The sequence below is a fragment of the Schistocerca serialis genome, chromosome 4 (assembly GCF_023864345.2).
Source record: "Schistocerca serialis cubense isolate TAMUIC-IGC-003099 chromosome 4, iqSchSeri2.2, whole genome shotgun sequence".
Lineage (NCBI taxonomy): Eukaryota > Metazoa > Arthropoda > Insecta > Orthoptera > Acrididae > Schistocerca > Schistocerca serialis.
This window is the reverse complement of record NC_064641.1, coordinates 122,165,296-122,185,523: the sequence shown is the minus strand read 5'-3', so window position 1 is coordinate 122,185,523 and position 20,228 is coordinate 122,165,296. Positions and strand designations below refer to the sequence as shown.

The 20,228-nt window shown below is 44.7% G+C and overlaps 1 protein-coding gene across 2 annotated transcripts in view; it reads left to right on the top strand.

Annotated features, from left to right (window-relative positions):
• Positions 1 to 20,228, top strand: part of LOC126473965 (proton-coupled amino acid transporter-like protein pathetic) — a 442,265-nt gene that overhangs the window by 405,972 nt on the left and 16,065 nt on the right. For both annotated transcript variants that reach the window (XM_050101338.1, XM_050101340.1), the window contains exon 8: positions 7,727 to 7,905. In XM_050101338.1, the coding sequence (XP_049957295.1) occupies positions 7,727 to 7,905 (179 nt within the window). The remainder of the gene's footprint in view (positions 1 to 7,726; positions 7,906 to 20,228) is intronic.

Below are 20,228 nucleotides of genomic sequence, written 5' to 3'. Positions count from 1 at the left end.
GATTGTTCCCGCTCCCATTTCTCCTGTGAAAACTATTACTGTTATAACTATTTTGGTGATTAGTATAACTCCCGTTTTGGTAGCCTTTATCCTGCCCACTGTTCCAAATACGTGACTTGAATTTCAACACTTGTTCACTGTTATCAATGAAATGTAAAAACCCTTCAATGTAGTTTGTCGGACTGTGGACAAAATACCATGGTAAAAATTCCGGCAGTCGTCTCTTGAGCGTCGTAATCGCCGCTAACACTCCTAGCAGACGATATATATGCGCACGCACGCACGCACACAAATATCTCACATCGACTTACCTCCGTATTTGAATCTTGGTCCGTTTAGGAACTCATTGTGAAGTAGCGTTCGCTTCTCTTCATTCTAGATTTGTTCAGTGAACATCTCTCAAACATTTCATGGGTAGTAAATTAAGCACTCCTTAAAATCTCTCAAAACTATCTCTACATGCAGCAAGAAAATCAACTGGATGGTATATGCCATCATTTGCTTAACACTTTGCCGTTCCTAAGTTAACCCATCACACCTAACACAGTAGTATCCTAATATCCTGCTAAAGCATGTAATTCTGGTCGTAGATCTTCAATCTGTTGTTACCGCTGCAAAAGGTCCTTATTAATCTCTGCTTCCAGCTCTTGTCTATTTTCATTCACCTCTTTTTCACACTCTACCACTCTACCAGACAAATTGCCAATAGACTTGCCATTTCCTCAAGTGCATTTTGCCTCAACTCACAATTCTTAACATCACCGCCCAGCTCTTAATGTGTCTTTTCCAAAAATCTTTTTCCACAGTGTCGATTCTGGCATTAACAAAACTAACCTCCTCAGAAATTTTGTCTATATCTCCCCTTACATCCAATTTTGAATCAATCATTCCTTCTATATCAGATTTAATTTTCTTCATCTCAGCTTCTACTGTTTCTGCTATACTTGTCTCTACCGAACCTATCTCTGTCTTTATTGAACCTATCTCTGTACCCAATATCCCCGTACCCCCATTTCAGAGTTCATATTTGACCGAATTTCCTTTAGCTGTGCCACTCAATAATTCGCAAATACATATCCCTTATCTGATTTCGGACTATCTGCCCCACTAGCATCGTCTCTATTAACTACCACATTCAGATGTAGGACTAACTAGCCCACTAACAATACCTGAACAACACAGACTGTGTGATTGCTTCATCGTTAGGAGCCTCATCACTGACAGTGACGATGCAGTTTCACACATTTTAACAGTCTCGGTGCATATACTTAACATGAGAGTCATGCTGACTGTTTCTGCTGTACTTTTGCTGCTCGAAGTGCCGTTGCTGATGAACTCGAAGTCGCAGTCGGTGGCTCGCTTTGCCATGGCGGCTGCTGCGGTCGAGGCCTCTCGTCCGGGATATGTTTCTAATCCCTTTAGAGTTGCAAATGCAACTCTAACTTGCTGCAATATTCTGTGATCTAGGTCCCAAACCTATTGCGTGATTTGTAGAGTGTGTGGGGGCTCCGAACATATGATTTTGCAGCAGTTGCGTGGTTGAGGATTGGCAGCAACAACTAGGTGTGGGGAAGTTCGCCGCGGAACTTCAAGAAAGAAGAAGAAGGCTAAGCAGAGGCGTGTTGAGTCCTAGTCTGCAGCGGAGATCCCGGACGAGCCCCCAACTGCTACTGTACCTAACAGTTGTTGCTGCTGAGTAGTTGCTCTTCCAAACAGCAATTCATACGAGCAAACCAGTTGCATCTTTATCTGCGATTACTGGTACTTTAGGTACTGGAACTATGCACGGCTCTGTTTAAAAAGAAGTGCTCGATGTAGACATAAGGTCGAGCGGCACAAGTCTGCTTCCACGCCACGCAGGTAATTCTCTGCACATAATAACCCTGTAGTTGTTATCCTGCAGTCAAATAGACTATACGAGGTGTGGCTAGAAAAAAACCGGACTAGTACTGGTGAAGCAATAAAACGAATGCAATAAGGCTGAAAGTCGCGTGGCCTGTCACGTGACTCTCGCTCCGCCTACTGCTCGAGTTTCATCTGCCTCCTGCACTCAGTCTGCCCGTGGCGTCTGTTTTAAGTAGTTGACGTTTTGTCTGTGCTTCGGAAAATGTTGAGTGTACAGAAAGAACAGCGTGTTAACATCAAATTTTGTTTCAAACTAGTAAAAATCTGCAAGTGAAACGTTTGTAATGTTACAACAAGTGTACGGCGATGATTGTTTATCGCGAACACAAGTGTTTGAGTGGTTTAAACGATTTAAAGATGGCCGCGAAGACACCTGTGATGACACTCGCACTGGCAGACCATTGTCAGCAAAAACTGATGCAAACATTGAAAAAATCGGTAAACTTGTTCGACAAGATCGCCGTTTAACAATCAGAACAGTGTCTGAGTTAACAGGAGTTGACAAGGAAAGTGTTAGGCAGATTCTTCATGAAAGTTTCAACATGAACAAAGTGTGTTCAAAAATGGTTCCAAATTGTCTCACAATTGAACAGAAGGAACGCCGAAGAATGATTTCTTCTGACATCCTGGAAAACATTGAAAGTGATCCCACCTTCTTACAAAATGTTATTACTTGCGATGAATCGTGGTTTTTTACTTACGATCCCGAAACTAAACGCCAATCGATGCATTGGAAAACTCCTGGTTCTCCACGACAAAAAAAAGCACGAATGTCAAAATCGAAATTCAAGGCATTGATGATTGTCTTTTTTTTTTTTTTGACATCAAAGGGATTGTGCACATTGATTGGGTACCAGAGGGACAAACAGTGAATCAGCATTACTACATTAGCGTCCTGGCTACCCTACGTGAGCGAGTACGGAGAAAACGGAACGATTTGTGGAGAAAAAAGTCATGGATCCTTCACCAAGACAATGCCCCAGCTCACAGTGCGTTGTCAGTGAAGACGTTTTTGGCAAAACACAACATTCCCATCTTAGATCATCCACCCTACTCACCTGATTTGGCCCCCTGTGACGTTTTTCTTTTCCCTAAAGTCAAGTCAGCTTTGAAAGGAACTAGATTTGAGACTGTTGAAGCAGTAAAAGAAAAAGCGACGGAAGTAATGTATGGACTTACCGAAAATGATCTGCAGCATTGCTATGAACAGTGGAAAATTCGTATGGAGCGGTGTAGAGACTGAGGAGGAGAGTACATTGAAGGAGATAACATGAAATTGTAAATAATTGTAAATAAATGTTTTTTCCAGCATCAGTCCGGTTTTTTTCTAGCCGCACCTCGTACGTTAACTAGAACTGCGAGTTAATAAAATACGCGCAAATATAAAATAAAAGATAAACGAATAATTAAAAAAAAAGGATTCTATTCTAACGTCTGTAATTGTTGTAGAAGACAGAGATTTATGTTGAATAACGTTTATTCAAGAAAGGACATCTCAAGTAAACTGGACGTTGACCAGAGATATTCAGTTGAAACACATCAATACATATCCTCATCAAGTGCAGTAGAGTTATGTTGAGAGCGTTATGATAATGGTAGCAAAAAGCCCAAAAGTAAATAGTCATCAAAAATACACAAGAGCCAAGTCCATGACGCAATCACAATACACAAAATTTTCTCCAGCTCAAAATTGTTCCTAGTTCAACATAACGATTTACAAATTATCATAGGCGATACGAAGAACAGCAACTCATAATCTTCTGTCCTCAGTCCCATAATTTAATTGGAGGATGTTAAGAGTCCTACTCTGGAACACATTCAGACCTCTCGAAATAAAGTCCCCTCAAAAGTATTGGAGCGGCCGTTCACCACCCAGAATCAGTCACCTATACGACTGGATCACGCACGTTGCCATAGGCAGTTGTGGCTTCTTCCAGCACTCGACATTAAGTCCAGAATCGCTTCTATGAGCTCTTCACTAGAAACGTCCCAGTCTTCACGTGACTTCAGCAGTTTTACGCAAGTGTCTAACTCTCATTGGCTAAAGCCCACCCCATCAAACGTAGATCGTCCTCAAGCTCTACACACTGATTTGACTCGTCTTGACCACTTTCCCATACTAAACTAATATCTTACAACAAGTAATAATCGGTTCCTAAATAAATAAGCCAGTGTTCTTGTTCTTGGCTCATATTAAATGACTACATTATCAACAAATATTATTTAAACAATTATTTATGCCTTGCTAACAGAAGCATCTTTTGGTTCTCTTTTCAGTTGTGATGTCCGCCGATTGGCCAGTTTCAGATTAGCACAGGTTTTCCAATAGCACTTGTTATCAAAATTTAAATAAAGTGACTGGAAAAATCCTAAACGGTCCAGTAAATAAAAACTCAAGTATGACAAAATATGGGGACTATTCGGAAAGTAAGGTCCGGTCGGTCGCGAAATGGAAACCACTGTGAAAATCAAAAATGTTTTATTTGCAACACCTAGCTAGACTTTTCAGCTACATAGCCGCCGCTCCGACTCAGACGTTTGTCGTAGCTTTGTACCAAATTTCCAACGGACTACCTTTGGTTTCCACCAAATCTCTATGCTGATCTACAGCTCGTTGTCTGTGCCAAAATGTTCACGTGAGCAGAAACGAAACCCAGAGGGAGCCAATTACGGACTGTACTGTGGGTGATCAAACATTTCCTATCGAAAACGCTGCAGGAGCATCTTCATTGCCCCTGCCGAGTGCGAGCGATAATTGTCATGAAGAAGGAAACGCATGACAGTTATGTTGGCTCATGATATCAGGTGAAATCTCTAAGCAGACCCACACACTTTGCGGAAGATACTATTTTCTAGGCGTCCTTACGTATTAACTGTGCGCTCAGAACAGAAACGAGTGACGTGATTCGATCAGCGGGTATACTAAAGACACTGTCCAACGCATCTGTGCAAAGTTTCATCGGATTTTCACTGTCGTTTCCATTTCGCGACCGATCGGACCTTACATTGTGAATAGCCCTCGTATGAGGTATTGATGCTGCACTTACTTGCTGTGTAAATATAGAGAATAGGATAATTGGACAAAAACTCGTGTAATGGAAGCAATATAAAAGACGTCGTAAATCAGTAAAGACGCAGCTTTCAGGGATGATAAATATAGTGCTGTGTATCATCCGAGATGTCGTTAAGCTGAAATCGCGTGATGCGATTAGAAGTTGATGATTCGGCGGTTCATTGCCGAAATGTATATTCGCTGTTAGATATTAACTTCTGTAATTGTAAAGATATTGAAATACTGTTGTGTCATCGGATGTGCTTCTCTTTTCTGAGATCGCAAATGTATTCAGATTTGGATTAAGTTTGTTGTGAGTCGTTGTCGTATCTCAAAGAGCTGTAACTTAACCATCTTCAATATTTTATGACACTCCGCCTTTACCTGGAGCATTGTCTCCTGCACAAAGGACATGCGAGCAGCAGCCGTCCAGATTCCCACCTCCGGGATTTTCCCCATATCCGGTCCCCTGGTAACGGAAGTGGCGCGCTTGGAGCAGCGGTGGCTTCCCGCCCGGCCGCGTCTTTCTATGGACTCTGGGGCCGCACAACTTAGCAAACAAATTCACCTCACAGTGCCCTTATTCTAGGCAGCAGATTAGCTCGCCCACATACACTACTGGCCATTAAAATTGCTACACTACTAAGATAACGTGCTATAGACGCGAAATTTAACCGACAGGAAGAAGATTCTCTGATATGCTGTAGTGGTATGTATCATCTGAGAAATCGTTATGTTGAAATCGCGAAATGCGATTAGATGTTGGCCGGCCGGTGTGGCCGTGCGGTTCTAGGCGCTTCAGTTTGGAACCGCGTGACCGCTACGTTCGCAGGCTCGAATCCTCCTCGGGCATGGATGTGTGTGATGTCCTTAGGTTAGTTAGGTTTAAGTAGTTCTAAGGGACTGACGACCACAGATGTTAAGTCCCATAGTGCTCAGAGCCATCTGAACCATTTTTTTTTATTAGATGTTGTTGATTCGGAGGTTCATTGTCGAAATGTATATTCGTTGTGAGATATTAACTTTCGTAATTGTAAAGATATTGAAATACTGCTATGTCATCGGACGTGCCTCACTTTTCTGCGGTCGCAAATGTATTCAGATATGGATTAACTTTGTTGTGAGTCGTTGTCGTATCTCAAAGAGCTGTAACTTAACCATCTTCAATATTTTATGACATTTTCAGACTATTCACACAAGGCTGGCGCCGGTGGCGACAGCTATAACGAGCTGACATGAGGAAAGTTTCCAACCGATTTCTCATACACAAACAGCATTTGACCGGCGTTGCCTGGTGAAACGTTGTTGTGATGCCTCGTGTAAGGAGGAGAAATGCGTACCATCACGTTTCCGACTTTGATAAATGTCGGATTGCAGCCTATTGCGATTGCGGTTTATCAAAAATGAGCAATACGGGACTTAACATCTGTGGTCATCAGTCCCCGAGAACTTAGAACCAGTTAAACCTAACTAACCTAAGGACATCACACACATCCACGCCCGAGGCAGGATTCTAACCTGCGACTGCAGCGGTCACGCGGATCCAGACTGAAGCGCCTAGAACCGCACGGCCACACCGGCCGGCTGCGGTTTATCGTATCGCGACATTGCTGCTCGCGTTGGTCGAGATCCAATGACTGTTAGCAGAATATGGAATCGGTGGGTTCAGGAGAGTAATACGGAACGCCGTGCTGGGTCCCAACGGCCTCGTATCACTAGCAGTCGAGATGACAGGCATCTTATCCGCATGGCTATGACGGATCGTGCAGCCACGCCTCGATCCCTGAGCCAACAGATGAGGACGTTTGCAAAACAACAACTATCTGCACGAGCAGTTCGACGGCGTTTGCAGCAGCATAGACTATCAGCTCCGAGACCATGGGTGCGGTTACCCTTGACGCTGCATCACAGAAAGGAGCGCCTGCGATGGTGTACTCAACGACGAATTTGGGTGCACGCAAGGCAAAACGTAATTTTATCTGACGAATCCAGGTTCTGTCTACAGCATCATGATGGTCGCATCCGTTTTTGGCGTCATCGCGGTGAACGCACATTGGAAGCGTGTATTCGTTATCGCCATACTGGCGTAACACTCTGCCTGATGGTATGGGGTGCCATTGGTTACACGTTTCGGTCAGCTCTTGTTCGTACTGACGGCACTTTGAACAGTGGACGTTGCGTTTCAGATGTGTTATGAGCCGTGGCTCTACCCTTCATACGATCCCTCCGAAACCCTACATTTCAGTAGGATAATGCACGACAGCATGTTGCATGTCCTGTACGGGCCTTTCTGGGTACAGAAAATGTTCGAGTGCTGTCCTGGCCAGCACATTCTCCAGATCTCTCTCCAACTGGAAACGTCTGGTCAATGGTGGCCGAGCAACTGACTCGTCACAATACGCCAATCAGTAGTCTTGATGAACTGTGGTATCGCGTTGAAGCTCCATGCGCAGCTGTACCTGTACACGCCGTCCAAGCTCTGTTTTACTCAATGCCCAGGCTTATCAAAACCGTTATTACGGCCAGAGGTGGTTGTTCTAGGTACTAATTTCTCATGCTCTATGCACCCAAATTGCTTGAAAATGTAATCAAATGTCAGTTCTAGTATAATATATCTGTCCAATGAATACCCGTTTATCATCTGCATTTCTTGTTGGTGTAGCAATTTTAAAGGCCAGTATTGTATACATAACGTTACAAAGTCGTAGACAAGCTTCGCTCCATGTAAAGCTCATCAAAATGATGACGTGTGCTTGTATACTTGTGCAGGTCCTGCCCGTGGAGAACAGCATGAAGAAGCCGCAGCACTTCCTGGGCTGCCCCGGCGTGCTCAACATCGCCATGGTGATCGTCATCTCGCTGTACGCCTTCATCGGCTTCTTCGGCTACGTCAAGTACGGCGAGGCCACCATGGGCAGCGTCACGCTCAACCTGCCCGTCGAGGACATGTGAGTACGGGGCAGGCACGCCGTTACTCCACGTACAGCCCAGCTCCCACCTGTCGCGCAACAAGAGTTCTTCTTCACGACTAATTTCCACAAAGTTTATTCTGGAGTGTACAGCGCGTCATAATGTGAGCTGGTGAAATAACGTTGCAACCACCACTGTAAGTTACCTGCGTCAATATACACAATAGAAAGAGAAGTCAGCAAGTTCCACCAGTACCTCAACACTCAATACAGAAGGAAATAGTTGAGGCTGAAAATGCAAACAAAAAATGGTGAGCTGTCATTTCTCAACGTGTAAGTGTTGTAAGGGGTGAACCGCCCCTTACGTATTGAGAACAATACATCTTTGCTTCTGTAAATATATATGATACTAAAATGTAGACTTTTACGGCCGGAAATGTCATGTCCATTATGATTATCCGGCCTGTTATGCCGTGGTCGGTTGATGAATTTTATCTCAATTCCCAACGTTTCGTCCCCGTCTGCGGGAGACACCTTCGTGGGGGTCTGTAGCTCGATGAAAGGTCGAACACACCAGCTGGCTCGCTACTGACTGCCGCTAAATTCCGTGTCTGCGCGCTCCCGCGCCACGGCGTGACGTCACGTGTTTTGGAAACGTCAGTGCAATTGGCCGCTGTCCGCTGCCGTCGATCGCCGTTGCCATCACCTAGTAGAGGAAGGGTGGTGCACATCTTTAACACCAGCATCCATATACCGCCGGCATCCATATGCCGTTTAATTTCACGCCCTCCTCCTTTCGACTGATATTACCAGGGTGTTTAGCGATTTCGATTGCCTCCCTGTAGAGCCTTTCGTAATATCCGCCGTTTGTTAAAATGTAACGGAAAGAATAGGGAGGATCTTGACGAAGCGGAATATTACCGTAATTTAAGATACAGGAATACCTTAAGCCTGCCAAAGACGCTCACAAACCACTGGAAAAAGCTGGAGTGTATGCGATCCCATGCAGCTGTGGAGATGTTTGTGTGGGTACCACTAAAAGAACTGTTTCAAAACGTTTGAAAGAGCACAAGGGCAATTGTGGAAGAGGAGAAACGGAACGATCAGCTGTTGCGGAGCATGCTTTCCAGCCAGGGAACCACCATATTCTTTTCGAGGAGGTGCAAGTACCAGCGGCCACAAGGGGATATTACGAAAGGCTCTACAGGGAGGCAATCGAAATCGCTAAACACCCAAATAATTTCAACCGAAAGGAGGAGGGCGTGAAATTAAACGGTATATGGATGTTGGTGTTAAAGAAGATGTGTACCACCCGTCCACTACTGGGTGATGGCAACGGTGATCGACGGCAGCGGACAGCGGCCACTTGCACTGACGTTTTCAAAACACGTGACGTCACGCCGCGGTGCAGGAGCGCGCGGACACGGAATTTAGCGGCAGTCAGTAGCGGGCCAGTGGGTGTGTTGGACCTTCCATCGAGCTACAGACCCCTTGAAGATGTCTCCCGCAGACGGGGACGAAACGTTGGGAATTGAGACAAAAGTCATCAACCGACCACGGCATAACAGCCCATATAATCATAATGGACAAATGTATATGATCCCTAACACCAATGTTAATATTTACAGGGTTTGGGAAAGGCGGAGAGGCGGTTGTTACACTTCCCCCGTGGAGGCAGTATGCAGGAGGTCGAGTGGTCAGGATTTGAGACTTGGCATCCAGGCCTGCCGTTAGTAACAAATGGTTCAAATGGCTCTGAGCACTATGGGACTTAACAGCTATGGTCATCAGTCCCCTAGAACTTAGAACTACTTAAACCTAACTAACCTAAGGACAGCACACAACACCCAGTCATCACGAGGCAGAGAAAATCCCTGACCCCGCCGGGAATCGAACCCGGGGTCCCGGGCGTGGGAAGCGAGAACGCTACCGCACGACCACGAACTGCGGACCGTTAGTAACAAAACAGGAAATTAGGTAGAATAAAGAGGATGTATTTGAATGTACGGTGTACAAGGGGCGCGCCTAGGGTCGGAAGTTACGAAGTTTAGGCCAGTCTAGGAGGTCGAACAATTAATTGAAATGGACAACGGAAGGGAAAGCGGTTCATGTTAACTTACGTTGGTGGCCGGTCGTGAAAAGCAGAGCCAGAGGCTCTGTCTTCCAAGAAGACGTCTGTCCTGCTCCAAGTCTGGATTACAAGAGAGAGAAGCAACTGTGTTCTGCACGGCAGAACAATCCAGCGTCCACACACGTGATCGGTATCCCGTGCACGCTATTGGCTGAAACCAATGGCGTGAATTCGCTAGCAGTTTCAGCAGAGGGCTCAAGGCGTCTCCTGTCAGCAGCTTTAACTGGACAGGACTGCCTCGGATTTGAAAGACAGGCGACTTGGGTCACGTAGGCATGGCGTAAGTTACTCGGGGAGAAAGCTTGTAAAGATTTCACTGGGACTTTGAAATACATTTTTTAAACAAATTCCCTAAAATATTCCTAGACTGGCTGCCAACATGTACACCCCAAGCAAGTCTCTGTAGGTACTATCGATGATGGAGCGCCCAGTGCGCCGGAGAGGAGTCAGTGTTGAGACTTCGTAAAAGCATGTTATTGGCTGCTAAGCGAGCAGGGCGGATTTCCACAGGACCACGTTTACAATTGTTTAACGGCTGTGTGTGTCACCCAACGCCGTGGGCCTCACTTCCAGTAAATACTTAAATGCCGTTGTGTGAGTGATTTGTTTGATGTGTTTAAGCGTTCATTTGTGCACCGTGATTACGCGACAATCGTGCCGGATACTCACGATTTGGATTGCAGTGAGGAATGTGCATTCAGTGCTACATGAAGCGTATTGGCGTGTGACGACGTTAATACGCGACTTGTAATGAGTTAAACGTTATTACTTTTTCAGACGAAGGGAGTAATTGCCTCATTCGTGCTGTTCAAAAAAATGGTTCAAATGGCTCTGAGCACTATGGGACTTAACTGCAGAAGTCATCAGTCCCCTAGAACTAAGAACTACATAAACCTAACCAACCTAAGGACATCACACACATCCATGCCCGAGGCAGGATTCGAACCTGCGACCGTTGCGGTTACGCGGTTCCAGACTGTAGCGCCTAGAACCACTCGGCCACTTCGGCCGGCCGTGCTGTTCAGACAAATGATATAGACCATTCACAACGTCATGTACCGATTATTGCTACCGGACATCCTAATTAGGTTTCTTGGATTTGATACGAAACAACTACCGTGAAAATATTAACCTGTCAGCCTCTATCAGTTGCTTACGATCAAACTAGTTAAAATTGTTAGGCTATAATCCACTAGTCAATAACGGTGGGTTTAATAGGGAGTGTTTCAGTGTCAAGGTCACAAAACATACAATCACCTGGCTGTATTACTTCATTGTTGTTGTTGTTGTGGTCTTCAGTCCTGAGACTGGTTTGATGCAGCTCTCCATGCTACTCTATCCTGTGCAAGCTTCTTCATCTAGCAGTACCTACTGCAACCTACAACCTTCTGAATCTGCTTAGTGTATTCATCTCTTGGTCTCCCTCTACGATTTTTACCCTCCACGCTGCCCTCCAATGCTAAATTTGTGATCCCTTGATGCCTCAAAACATGTCCTACCAACCGATCCCTTCTTCTAGTCAAGTTGTGCCACAAACTTCTCTTCCCCCCAATCCTATTCAATACCTCCTCATTAGTTACGTGTTCTACCCACCTTATCTTCAGCATTCTTCTGTAGCACCACATTTCGAAAGCTTCTATTCTCTTCTTGTCCAAACTGGTTACCGTCCATGTTTCACTTCCATACATGGCTACACTCCATACAAATACTTTCAGAAACGACTTCCTGACACTTAAATCTATACTCGATGTTAACAAATTTCTCTTCTTCAGAAACGATTTCCTTGCCATTGCCAGTCTACATTTTATATCCTCTCTACTTCGACCATCATCAGTTATTTTACTCCCTAAATAGCAAAACTCCTTTACTACTTTAATTGACTCATTTCCTAATCTAATCCCCTCAGCATCACCCGATTTAATTCGACTACATTCCATTATCCTCGTTTTGCTTTTGTTGATGTTCATCTTATATCCTCCTTTCAAGACACTGTCCATTCCGTTCAACTGCTCTTCCAAGTCCTTTGCTGTCTCTGACAGAATTACAATGTCATCGGCGAACCTCGAAGTTTTTACTTCTTCTCCGCGAATTTTAATACCTACTCCGAATTTTTCTTTTGTTTCCTTTACTGCTTGCTCAATATACAGATTGAATATCATCAGGGAGAGGCTACAATCCTGTCTCACTCCTTTCCCAACCACTGCTTCCCTTTCATGTCCCTCGACTCTTATAACTGCCATCTGGTTTCTGTATAAATTGTAAATAGCCTTTCGCTCCCTCTATTTTACCCCTACCACCTTCAGAATTTGAAAGAGAGTATTCCAGTTAACGTTGTCAAAAGCTTTCTCTAAGTCTACAAATGCTAGAAACGTAGGTTTGCCTTTTCTTAATCTTTCTTCTAAGATAAGTCGTAAGGTTAGTATTGCCTCACGTGTTCCAACATTTCTACGGAATCCAAACTGATCTTCCCCGAGGTCCGCTTCTACCAGTTTTTCCATTCGTCTGTAAAGAATTCGCGTTAGTATTTTGCAGCTGTGACGAACTGATAGTTCGGTAATTTTCACATCTGTCAACACCTGCTTTCTTTGGGATTGGAATTATTATATTCTTCTTGAAATCTGTGGGTATTTCACCTGTCTCATACATCTTGCTCACCAGATGGTAGAGTTTTGTCAGGACTGGCTCTCCCAAGGCCATCAGTAGTTCTAACGGAATGTTGTCTACTCCCGGGGCCTTGTTTCGACTCAGGTCTTTCAGTGCTCTGTCAAACTCTTCACGCAGTATCTTATCTCCCATTTCATCTTCATCTACATCCTCTTCCATTTCCATAATATTGTCCTCAAGTACATCGCCCTTGTATAAACCCTCTATATACTCCTTCCACCTTTCTGCCTTCCCTTCTTTGCTTAGAACTGGGTTGCCATCTGAGCTCTTGATACTCATACAAGTGGCTCTCTTCTCTCCAAAGGTCTCTTTAATTTTCCTGTAGGCAATATCTATCTTACCCCTAGTGAGACAAGCCTCTACATCATTACATTTGTCCTCTAGCCATCCCTGCTTAGCCATTTTGCCTGTCGATCTCATTTTTGAGACGTTTGTATTCCTTTTTGCCTGCTTCATTTACTGCATTTTTATACTTTCTCCTTTCATCAATTAAATTCAATATTTCTTCTGTTACCCAAGGATTTCTACTAGCCCTCGTCTTTTTTCCTACTTGATCCTCTGCTGCCTTCACTACTTCATCCCTCAGAGCTACCCATTCTTCTTCTACTGTATTTCTTTCCCCCATTCCTGTCAATTGTTCCCTTATGCTCTCCCTGAAACTCTCTACAACCTCTGGTTCTTTCAGTTTATCCAGGTCCCATCTCCTTAAATTCCCAACTTTTTCCAGTTTCTTCAGTTTTAATCTACAGTTCATAACCAATAGATTGTGGTCATAGTCCACATCTGCCCCTGGAAATGTTTTACAATTTAAAACCTGGTTCCTAAATCTCTGTCTTACCATTATATAATCTATCTGATACCTTTTAGTACCTCCAGGATTCTTCCAGGTATACAACCCTCTTTTATGATTCTTGAACCAAGTGTTAGCTATGATTAAGTTATGCTCTGTGCAAAATTCTACAAGGCGGCTTCCTCTTTCATTTCTTCCCCCCAATCCACATTCACCTACTATGTTTCCTTCTCTCCCTTTTCCTACTGACGAATTCCAGTCACCCATGAGTATTAAATTTTCGTCTCCTTTCACTTTCTGAATAATTTCTTTTATCTCGTCATACATTTCATCAATTTCTTCATCATCTGCAGAGCTAGTTAGCATATAAACTTGTACTACTGTAGTAGGCATGGGCTTTGTGTCTATCTTGGCCACAATAATGCGTTCACTATGCTGTTTGTAGTAGCTAACCCGCACTCCTATCTTTTTATTCTTTATTAAACCTACTCCTGCATTACCCCTATTTGATTTTGTATTTATAACCCTGTAATCACCTGACCAAAAGTCTTGTTCCTCCTGCCACCGAACTTCACTAATTCCCACTATATCTAACTTTAACCTATCCATTTCCCTTTTTAAATTTTCTAACCTACCTGCCCGATTAAGGGATCTGACATTCCGCGCTCCGATCCGCAGAATGCCAGTTTTCTTTCTCCTGATAACGACGTCCTCTTGAGTAGTCCCCACCCGGAGATCCGAATGGGGGACTATTTTACCTCCGGAATATTTTACCCAAGAGGACGCTATCATCATTTAATCATACAGTAAAGCTGCATGTCCTCGGGAAAAATTACGGCTGTAGTTACCCCTTGCTTTCAGCCGTTCGCAGTACCAGCACAGCAAGGCCGTTTTGGTTAATGTTACAAGGCCAGATCAGTCAATCATCCAGACTGTTGCCCCTGCAACTACTGAAAAGGCTGCTGCCCCTCTTCAGGAACCACATGTTTGTCTGGCCTCTCAACAGATACCCCTCCGTTGTGGTTGCACCTACGGTACGGCCATCTGTATCGCTGAGGCACGCAAGCCTCCCCACAAACGGCAAGGTCCATGGTTCATGGGGGGATTACTTCATTATTAACTTATTTTTCTTTCGATTTCTTCACTATATATTGTTTTATTCTTATTATAATTTAGTTTGAAGTCTTCTTAAAAAATACAAAAACAAATTTATTGAAAGAAAATACAAATGAAAATGAAAATCTTTGAAGAGCAACATTACTCGATGTAACCCCCTTCAGCCGCAATGACCGCCTCCAATCTTGTGCTGAAGCGATCGCACACACTCTTTAAAATAGCTCTGACCATATTCGCTAGTGCTGCTTCGATAGCGGTGAACAGAGATGTGACATTATGATGTTTCGTCTTACTGGTAACTCTTCTGACTACGCCCTGAACATAATAGTAGAGGCCTATTCGGCGGCGAGAACTCCTTTGACCACAACATGTCACCGTAATCCGACAGCCATTTTTGGACGAAATGGCTCGTATGAGGTCCTCCTCTGCCATTGGACGCGTTGTTCGTTCGCTGACATTTAATATTGACGCCAATTTCCCCATTGATTACCCCGAATCCTCCGAAATCTTCGCCTGAGCCTTTTCGATGACTGCCGCCCTTCGTAACAGTCGTTTCCTCGAATGAGGTTTCCTCGACGGGTCAGCGGAACCTTGTCCAAACTTCTCCGAAGCATAATACTTCGCCACAATATCGTAAACAGTTGATCTCGGGAGCCCGAAGAATCGAACTATTTCAGTGGGTGAACACCCAGCGTTAAGACTTTCGATAATCGGGGCTTTTCGGTTGTACTCTTCACTTTTCCGTAACATCTCGGCTTTTTTGAGGTTATGACTGTTTACTAGATGCCTGTGGCTTTCAAGAATGCCAATCACGGCCTCCGACGGAACTACGATACGGCAGGAAATTCAAATAAGAATTTTTCCGAAATTAAGCGCCATACCTTGTATACAACAGAGAAGTCAGTGTCCCAGAAGAAATTATAGAGAGAAGTAGACATATATGGTTCGGTCACATTAAAATAATGCGCAATGATGAAGAGACCAGGTGAATAATGATGTGCTCCGAGGAGGAGTACAGTGGGAGGAAATGCTGAACGATAAACTGCGGGAGAATAGAGAAGCTTGGAAGATGCTCTGTGAACAACCTGTGTAAGCAGAAACGTTTCAGGAAGAACAAGAAGAGGAGGAGAAGAAGAAGAAGAACAACAACAACAAGAGGAGGTAAATTGTTCAATATCATCAGTTACAGAGAAGGTAGTTCATGCCTCTTCCATTTACACATTACAAGAAATAAGTATTACTTGCAAAGCTGAAGGAAAAACTAAAATATGATGGTAAACAATGAAAATGTTTTCTGCTATGAGCACAGTACAGGCAGTCTGAGACCAGTGGCGGCGCTATTATAAGATTTAGAGTCAGTGTTGGGATGCGAGGTGAACCCTGGAAAGGTCGATTTTCGGAACAGTGCGTCAGGCGAGAATTGGCCGCACCCGGCTGCAAACGGCAGTTACCGTCGACGGTGCTCTGAGCACTCAATCCATGGGGTCAGAACCATGGTGGCAGAAACTACTGCGGCCTAGAGAACGGCGGCTGACGGTCTGTTTTTGTTCTACGGAACAGTGGCAGCCAATATTTACGTGGAGGAGGAGTACCAGAAAACCAGCGAGCATACTGTAATGAATAATAGTGCTGATTTAGTCACCCCTCTGAAAAGATCACAGTGGTGACTACGGAGCTCCGTAGGTGGAGCGGATCTGCTACCAGGCGGAGTTATGGCTTTCCGTCCATGACGTAAGTCACGGCATTGAAGTGATATCTATGTGCCAGTTGGCTGTATGGAATGAGCGCAGCGATGTCAGTCAACGTTTGGGCATCTCTGATTGGCGGCAAGCAACTATCGTGATGGACGCGCCCGTGACCACATTACTTTTCAAGTTGTCGGAATTGTTGGTGTATCAGCTCGTATTCCACTAGGACTGGTGCACCCCTCGCAGTCACAATAGCAAGGCGTAAGGACAGTGGTTGTAACCAGCAAGGACCGAAGATGAGTGTCGGGCCTTGTAAATACGACAGTAATCGCGGCCCTCAATGAAGACAAGTCCGTTTCAAGTTTTCCGAGCCATCACTGCGAAGGGATACGCATGGAATGAACGTTTGCAGTCGGGTAGCTGTCAAAAGGACATTGTTTACAGCGACACATGAAACTGCACATCCTTGACGGGGCAGACAACACAGCAGATGGCAGGAGGCATTTACTGCGCTATGATAAGTCACGGCTTTGCCTCTTCTATATCCTCCACAGGGCGAATCGCACAAAACTTGCACCGCAAAAAAATTATTGCGGAACTAGAAAGTGCTATTGATGTGCAGTTTTCAACGAGTAGATTGGCAGTCATGGGCTCATACTGTTAGCCAATCAACAGATTATAATAATACTTAGAAAGTGTACTTTTTGCGCAAACGTAAGCTTTTTAAATGGAACAATGCCTGTTGACTTTAATAAACTAAATGCACGGCCAATTGGAATGTCGATGGTGTTTGTTGCAGGATTGTAGTTCGAGCCGTTTTACGAGACACCGCATTTTGAAAAGTTTCCACACCGGCACTTGTTTGTGCCGTCCATCTTGCATAGTTGCTAGGCACGATGTCGTTATGTTTGTTTACAGTGTGCTTGTGTGTTGCTTGCGTGTGAATGGCGACTTACTAGTCAATTAATGTGTTCAGGTAGTAGGTCGTGAGTGGACGATAGTATTTCCCAACGCAGAAAAAGGTTCAAATGGTTCAAATGGCTCTGAGCACTATGGGACTTAACATCTTAGGTCATCAGTCCCCTAGAACTTAGAACTACTTAAACCTAAGTAACCTAAGGACATCACACACATCCATGCCCGAAGCAGGATTCGAACCTGCGACCGTAGCAGTCCCGCGGTTCCGGACTGCAGCGCCAGAACCGCACGGCCACCGCGGCCGGCCGCAGAGAAAGCCTACATGGTCATGGTGTGTGGAGAGTATGGGGAGAATGCTGTTCGTTCTTTTACGGTGTATGAAGCAAGATACGAGGGTTGTCCAGAAAGTAAGTTCCGATCTGTCGCGAAACGAAAACCACTGGAGAAATCCGGTAAGGCTTTGCACAGATGCGTTGGGAGAGACATCTAGTATGCCCGTCGATCGTGTCGCGTCTCTCTTTTCAGTTGTGAGTGAACAGTGAGCACGTAAAGTTGCGTAGGGAGTAGCGTTCCCCGCCAAGTATGAGGGCCTGGTTAGAGATTTCGCCTATGTGACGCAGCCCACATAACACAACTATCGAGCAGTTCCTTCTTCATGCCAATTCTCGGCCGCACACTGCAGGGGTAATGAAGATGCTCCTGCAGCGTTCCCAATGAAGAGTGTTTGATCACCCACAATACAGTCCGTAATTGGCTTCCCCTGAGTCTCATCTCTGCTCACAAGAACCGCTGGCTATGAAGACAAACTTTTTCCACAGACAACGAGCTGCAGTCCAGTGCAGATAACTGGCCCTAAGCACAGGCAGCTGATTTCTATGATGAGGATACTGGAAAGTTGATACAACAATACGACAACACTCGAAATTGGAGCGGCGACTACGTAGAGAAGTAGGTGGAAGGTATACTTAACTGTTGCAAATAAAACGTTTCTGGTTTACACTGTGGTCTCCATATCGCAACCATCTCTGCAATTATTTATCAACCTCTTTAACTAGTTACCTGGAAGTGGTACTGTACCACCTAGACCAGGGCTTAACAACTGGCCGGTTTTGAGCGCGAGTACTCGCGTCTGCTCAGGCACGTGCTCGCGAGCAGGTGCAAGGTCGCGGAGTAGGGAAGGAGTGGAGGGAGGGGAAATGCACCCGCACGTTTGAATGTGATCTCGCGTTCTTAGCAGATTTTAATAGCCATCTGAATGCTTTAAACATTTTACTACAAGGTAAAGATCTGCTAATTACTCATTTCATAGATCGAATACGAGCTTTTAAAATGAAATTGACACTTTGGGTGAGTCAGCTGGAAACAGGAAACCTAGCTCATTTTCCTAAATTATCATCCATGCAAGATGTTCACAAAGACTGTGAACGTTATTCACATAGTTTAGTTGATCAGCGCTTTCAAGATCTGACAGCACTAGACAGTGATTTTGATTTGTTCTCTCCATATTCAGCGAATATTTAAGAGATTCGTCCTGAGCTGCAGCAAGAAATTATTGACCTGCAGTGTGACAGAGAATACTGAGACAAATTTCAGAACAAGAAAAACATTTTGGAATTCTACAGACACTTCCCTCAGGATAGATTTCCTCGTTTGCACAAACTGGCGGCTACAATAATATCAATGTTCGGTTCCACGTATGTTTGTGAACAACTGTTCTCTGAAATGAAATGTAACAAGACGCGCCTGAGAAACGCATTGTCTGATCGAAATTTAAACTGCACGCTGCGCCTAAAATGCACAAGAACAATTACTCCGAACATAGACGCAATTGTAAAGAGCAAAAAGTACAAGATAACCGAGAATCCCACTCTTCAGTGACACCTTTTATTGTGTAACAGTTCACAAATTAATACGAATTAGAGGCATACACTAAGATAATAAAATTATGTGGCATGTGTACATTCTCCTTTATTTGTTTCATTTGTCGGAGTAATAATTCGTGAGTGATATCCCTGCAGGTGGCCGCGGATTTACATTGACTGGTGGCAGCTGTTGTGTGCCCCATGTGACTTTCCCCACTCTCCGCTCTGTCTTGTTTTGAGGGGGGGGGGGGGGGGGGGTAGCGTGCTCGCGCTGCTCCGTGCTCGCGCCTTGCTGCTTACAGCTTGCTCCGCGAGCACGTATGTTGTGAAGCCCTGACCTAGACAATGTAACACAAGGAAACAAGTGACGATAGAGGTGGGTGGGTGGGGGGGGGGGAGTTAATGGCCTTGTGGTTGTTGCAGTTGACCCGCACGTTAGCTTCCCGCGCAACCGCATGAGAAAGTAGTAAGTGGCAGTCCTTACCACATCTCTTCCATCAAGAGCTGCGTAGAAACGATTATGAGAATCATGTTAACTTCTGTACGTGGGCATTCAAAGAGGATACTCAAGATCTCTCATGTATCTTGTTTAGTGAACCGCGGCCAGGTAAACAATCGACACGTGCGTTATTGGTCTGTTGACGATGCCCGTTGGCTTCGTCAGTTGGAACGTTAGTTTCCATGGAGTGCAAACATGTAGTGTGGGGTAATGAACCATCTGCTCATAGGCCCGTGTTTCATAGATGGAACTCTGAATGCGCACAAGCATCGTAGCATCCTAACAGACTATCTTCCACGGATGCTACATGATGTACCTCTGTAGACTAGGAGGAACCTGTGGTACCAAGATGATGACTGTCCTGCCCATAGTGCACGGAGTACTACAGCATGTCTTCACGAATTGCTTCAAAATCGTTGAATTTGACGCAGAGGACCTGTACATTGGTTGGACCGTTCCCCAGATTTGACGTCCGTACTTTTTTTTCTGTGTAGAAAGCTGAAAGATGCTGTCTACGAGCACATAATAACTACACCGGATGATACACAACGACCTATTACTGCAGCCTCCTCGGACATCTTCGCTGAAATTCTAGCATGTGTGCAGCAGTCATTCTATATTAAACTGCAAGAGTATGTTGCTGCTGACGGTCATTTGAACACAACCTGTGATGGCCAGTTGTCTTGTTACTGAC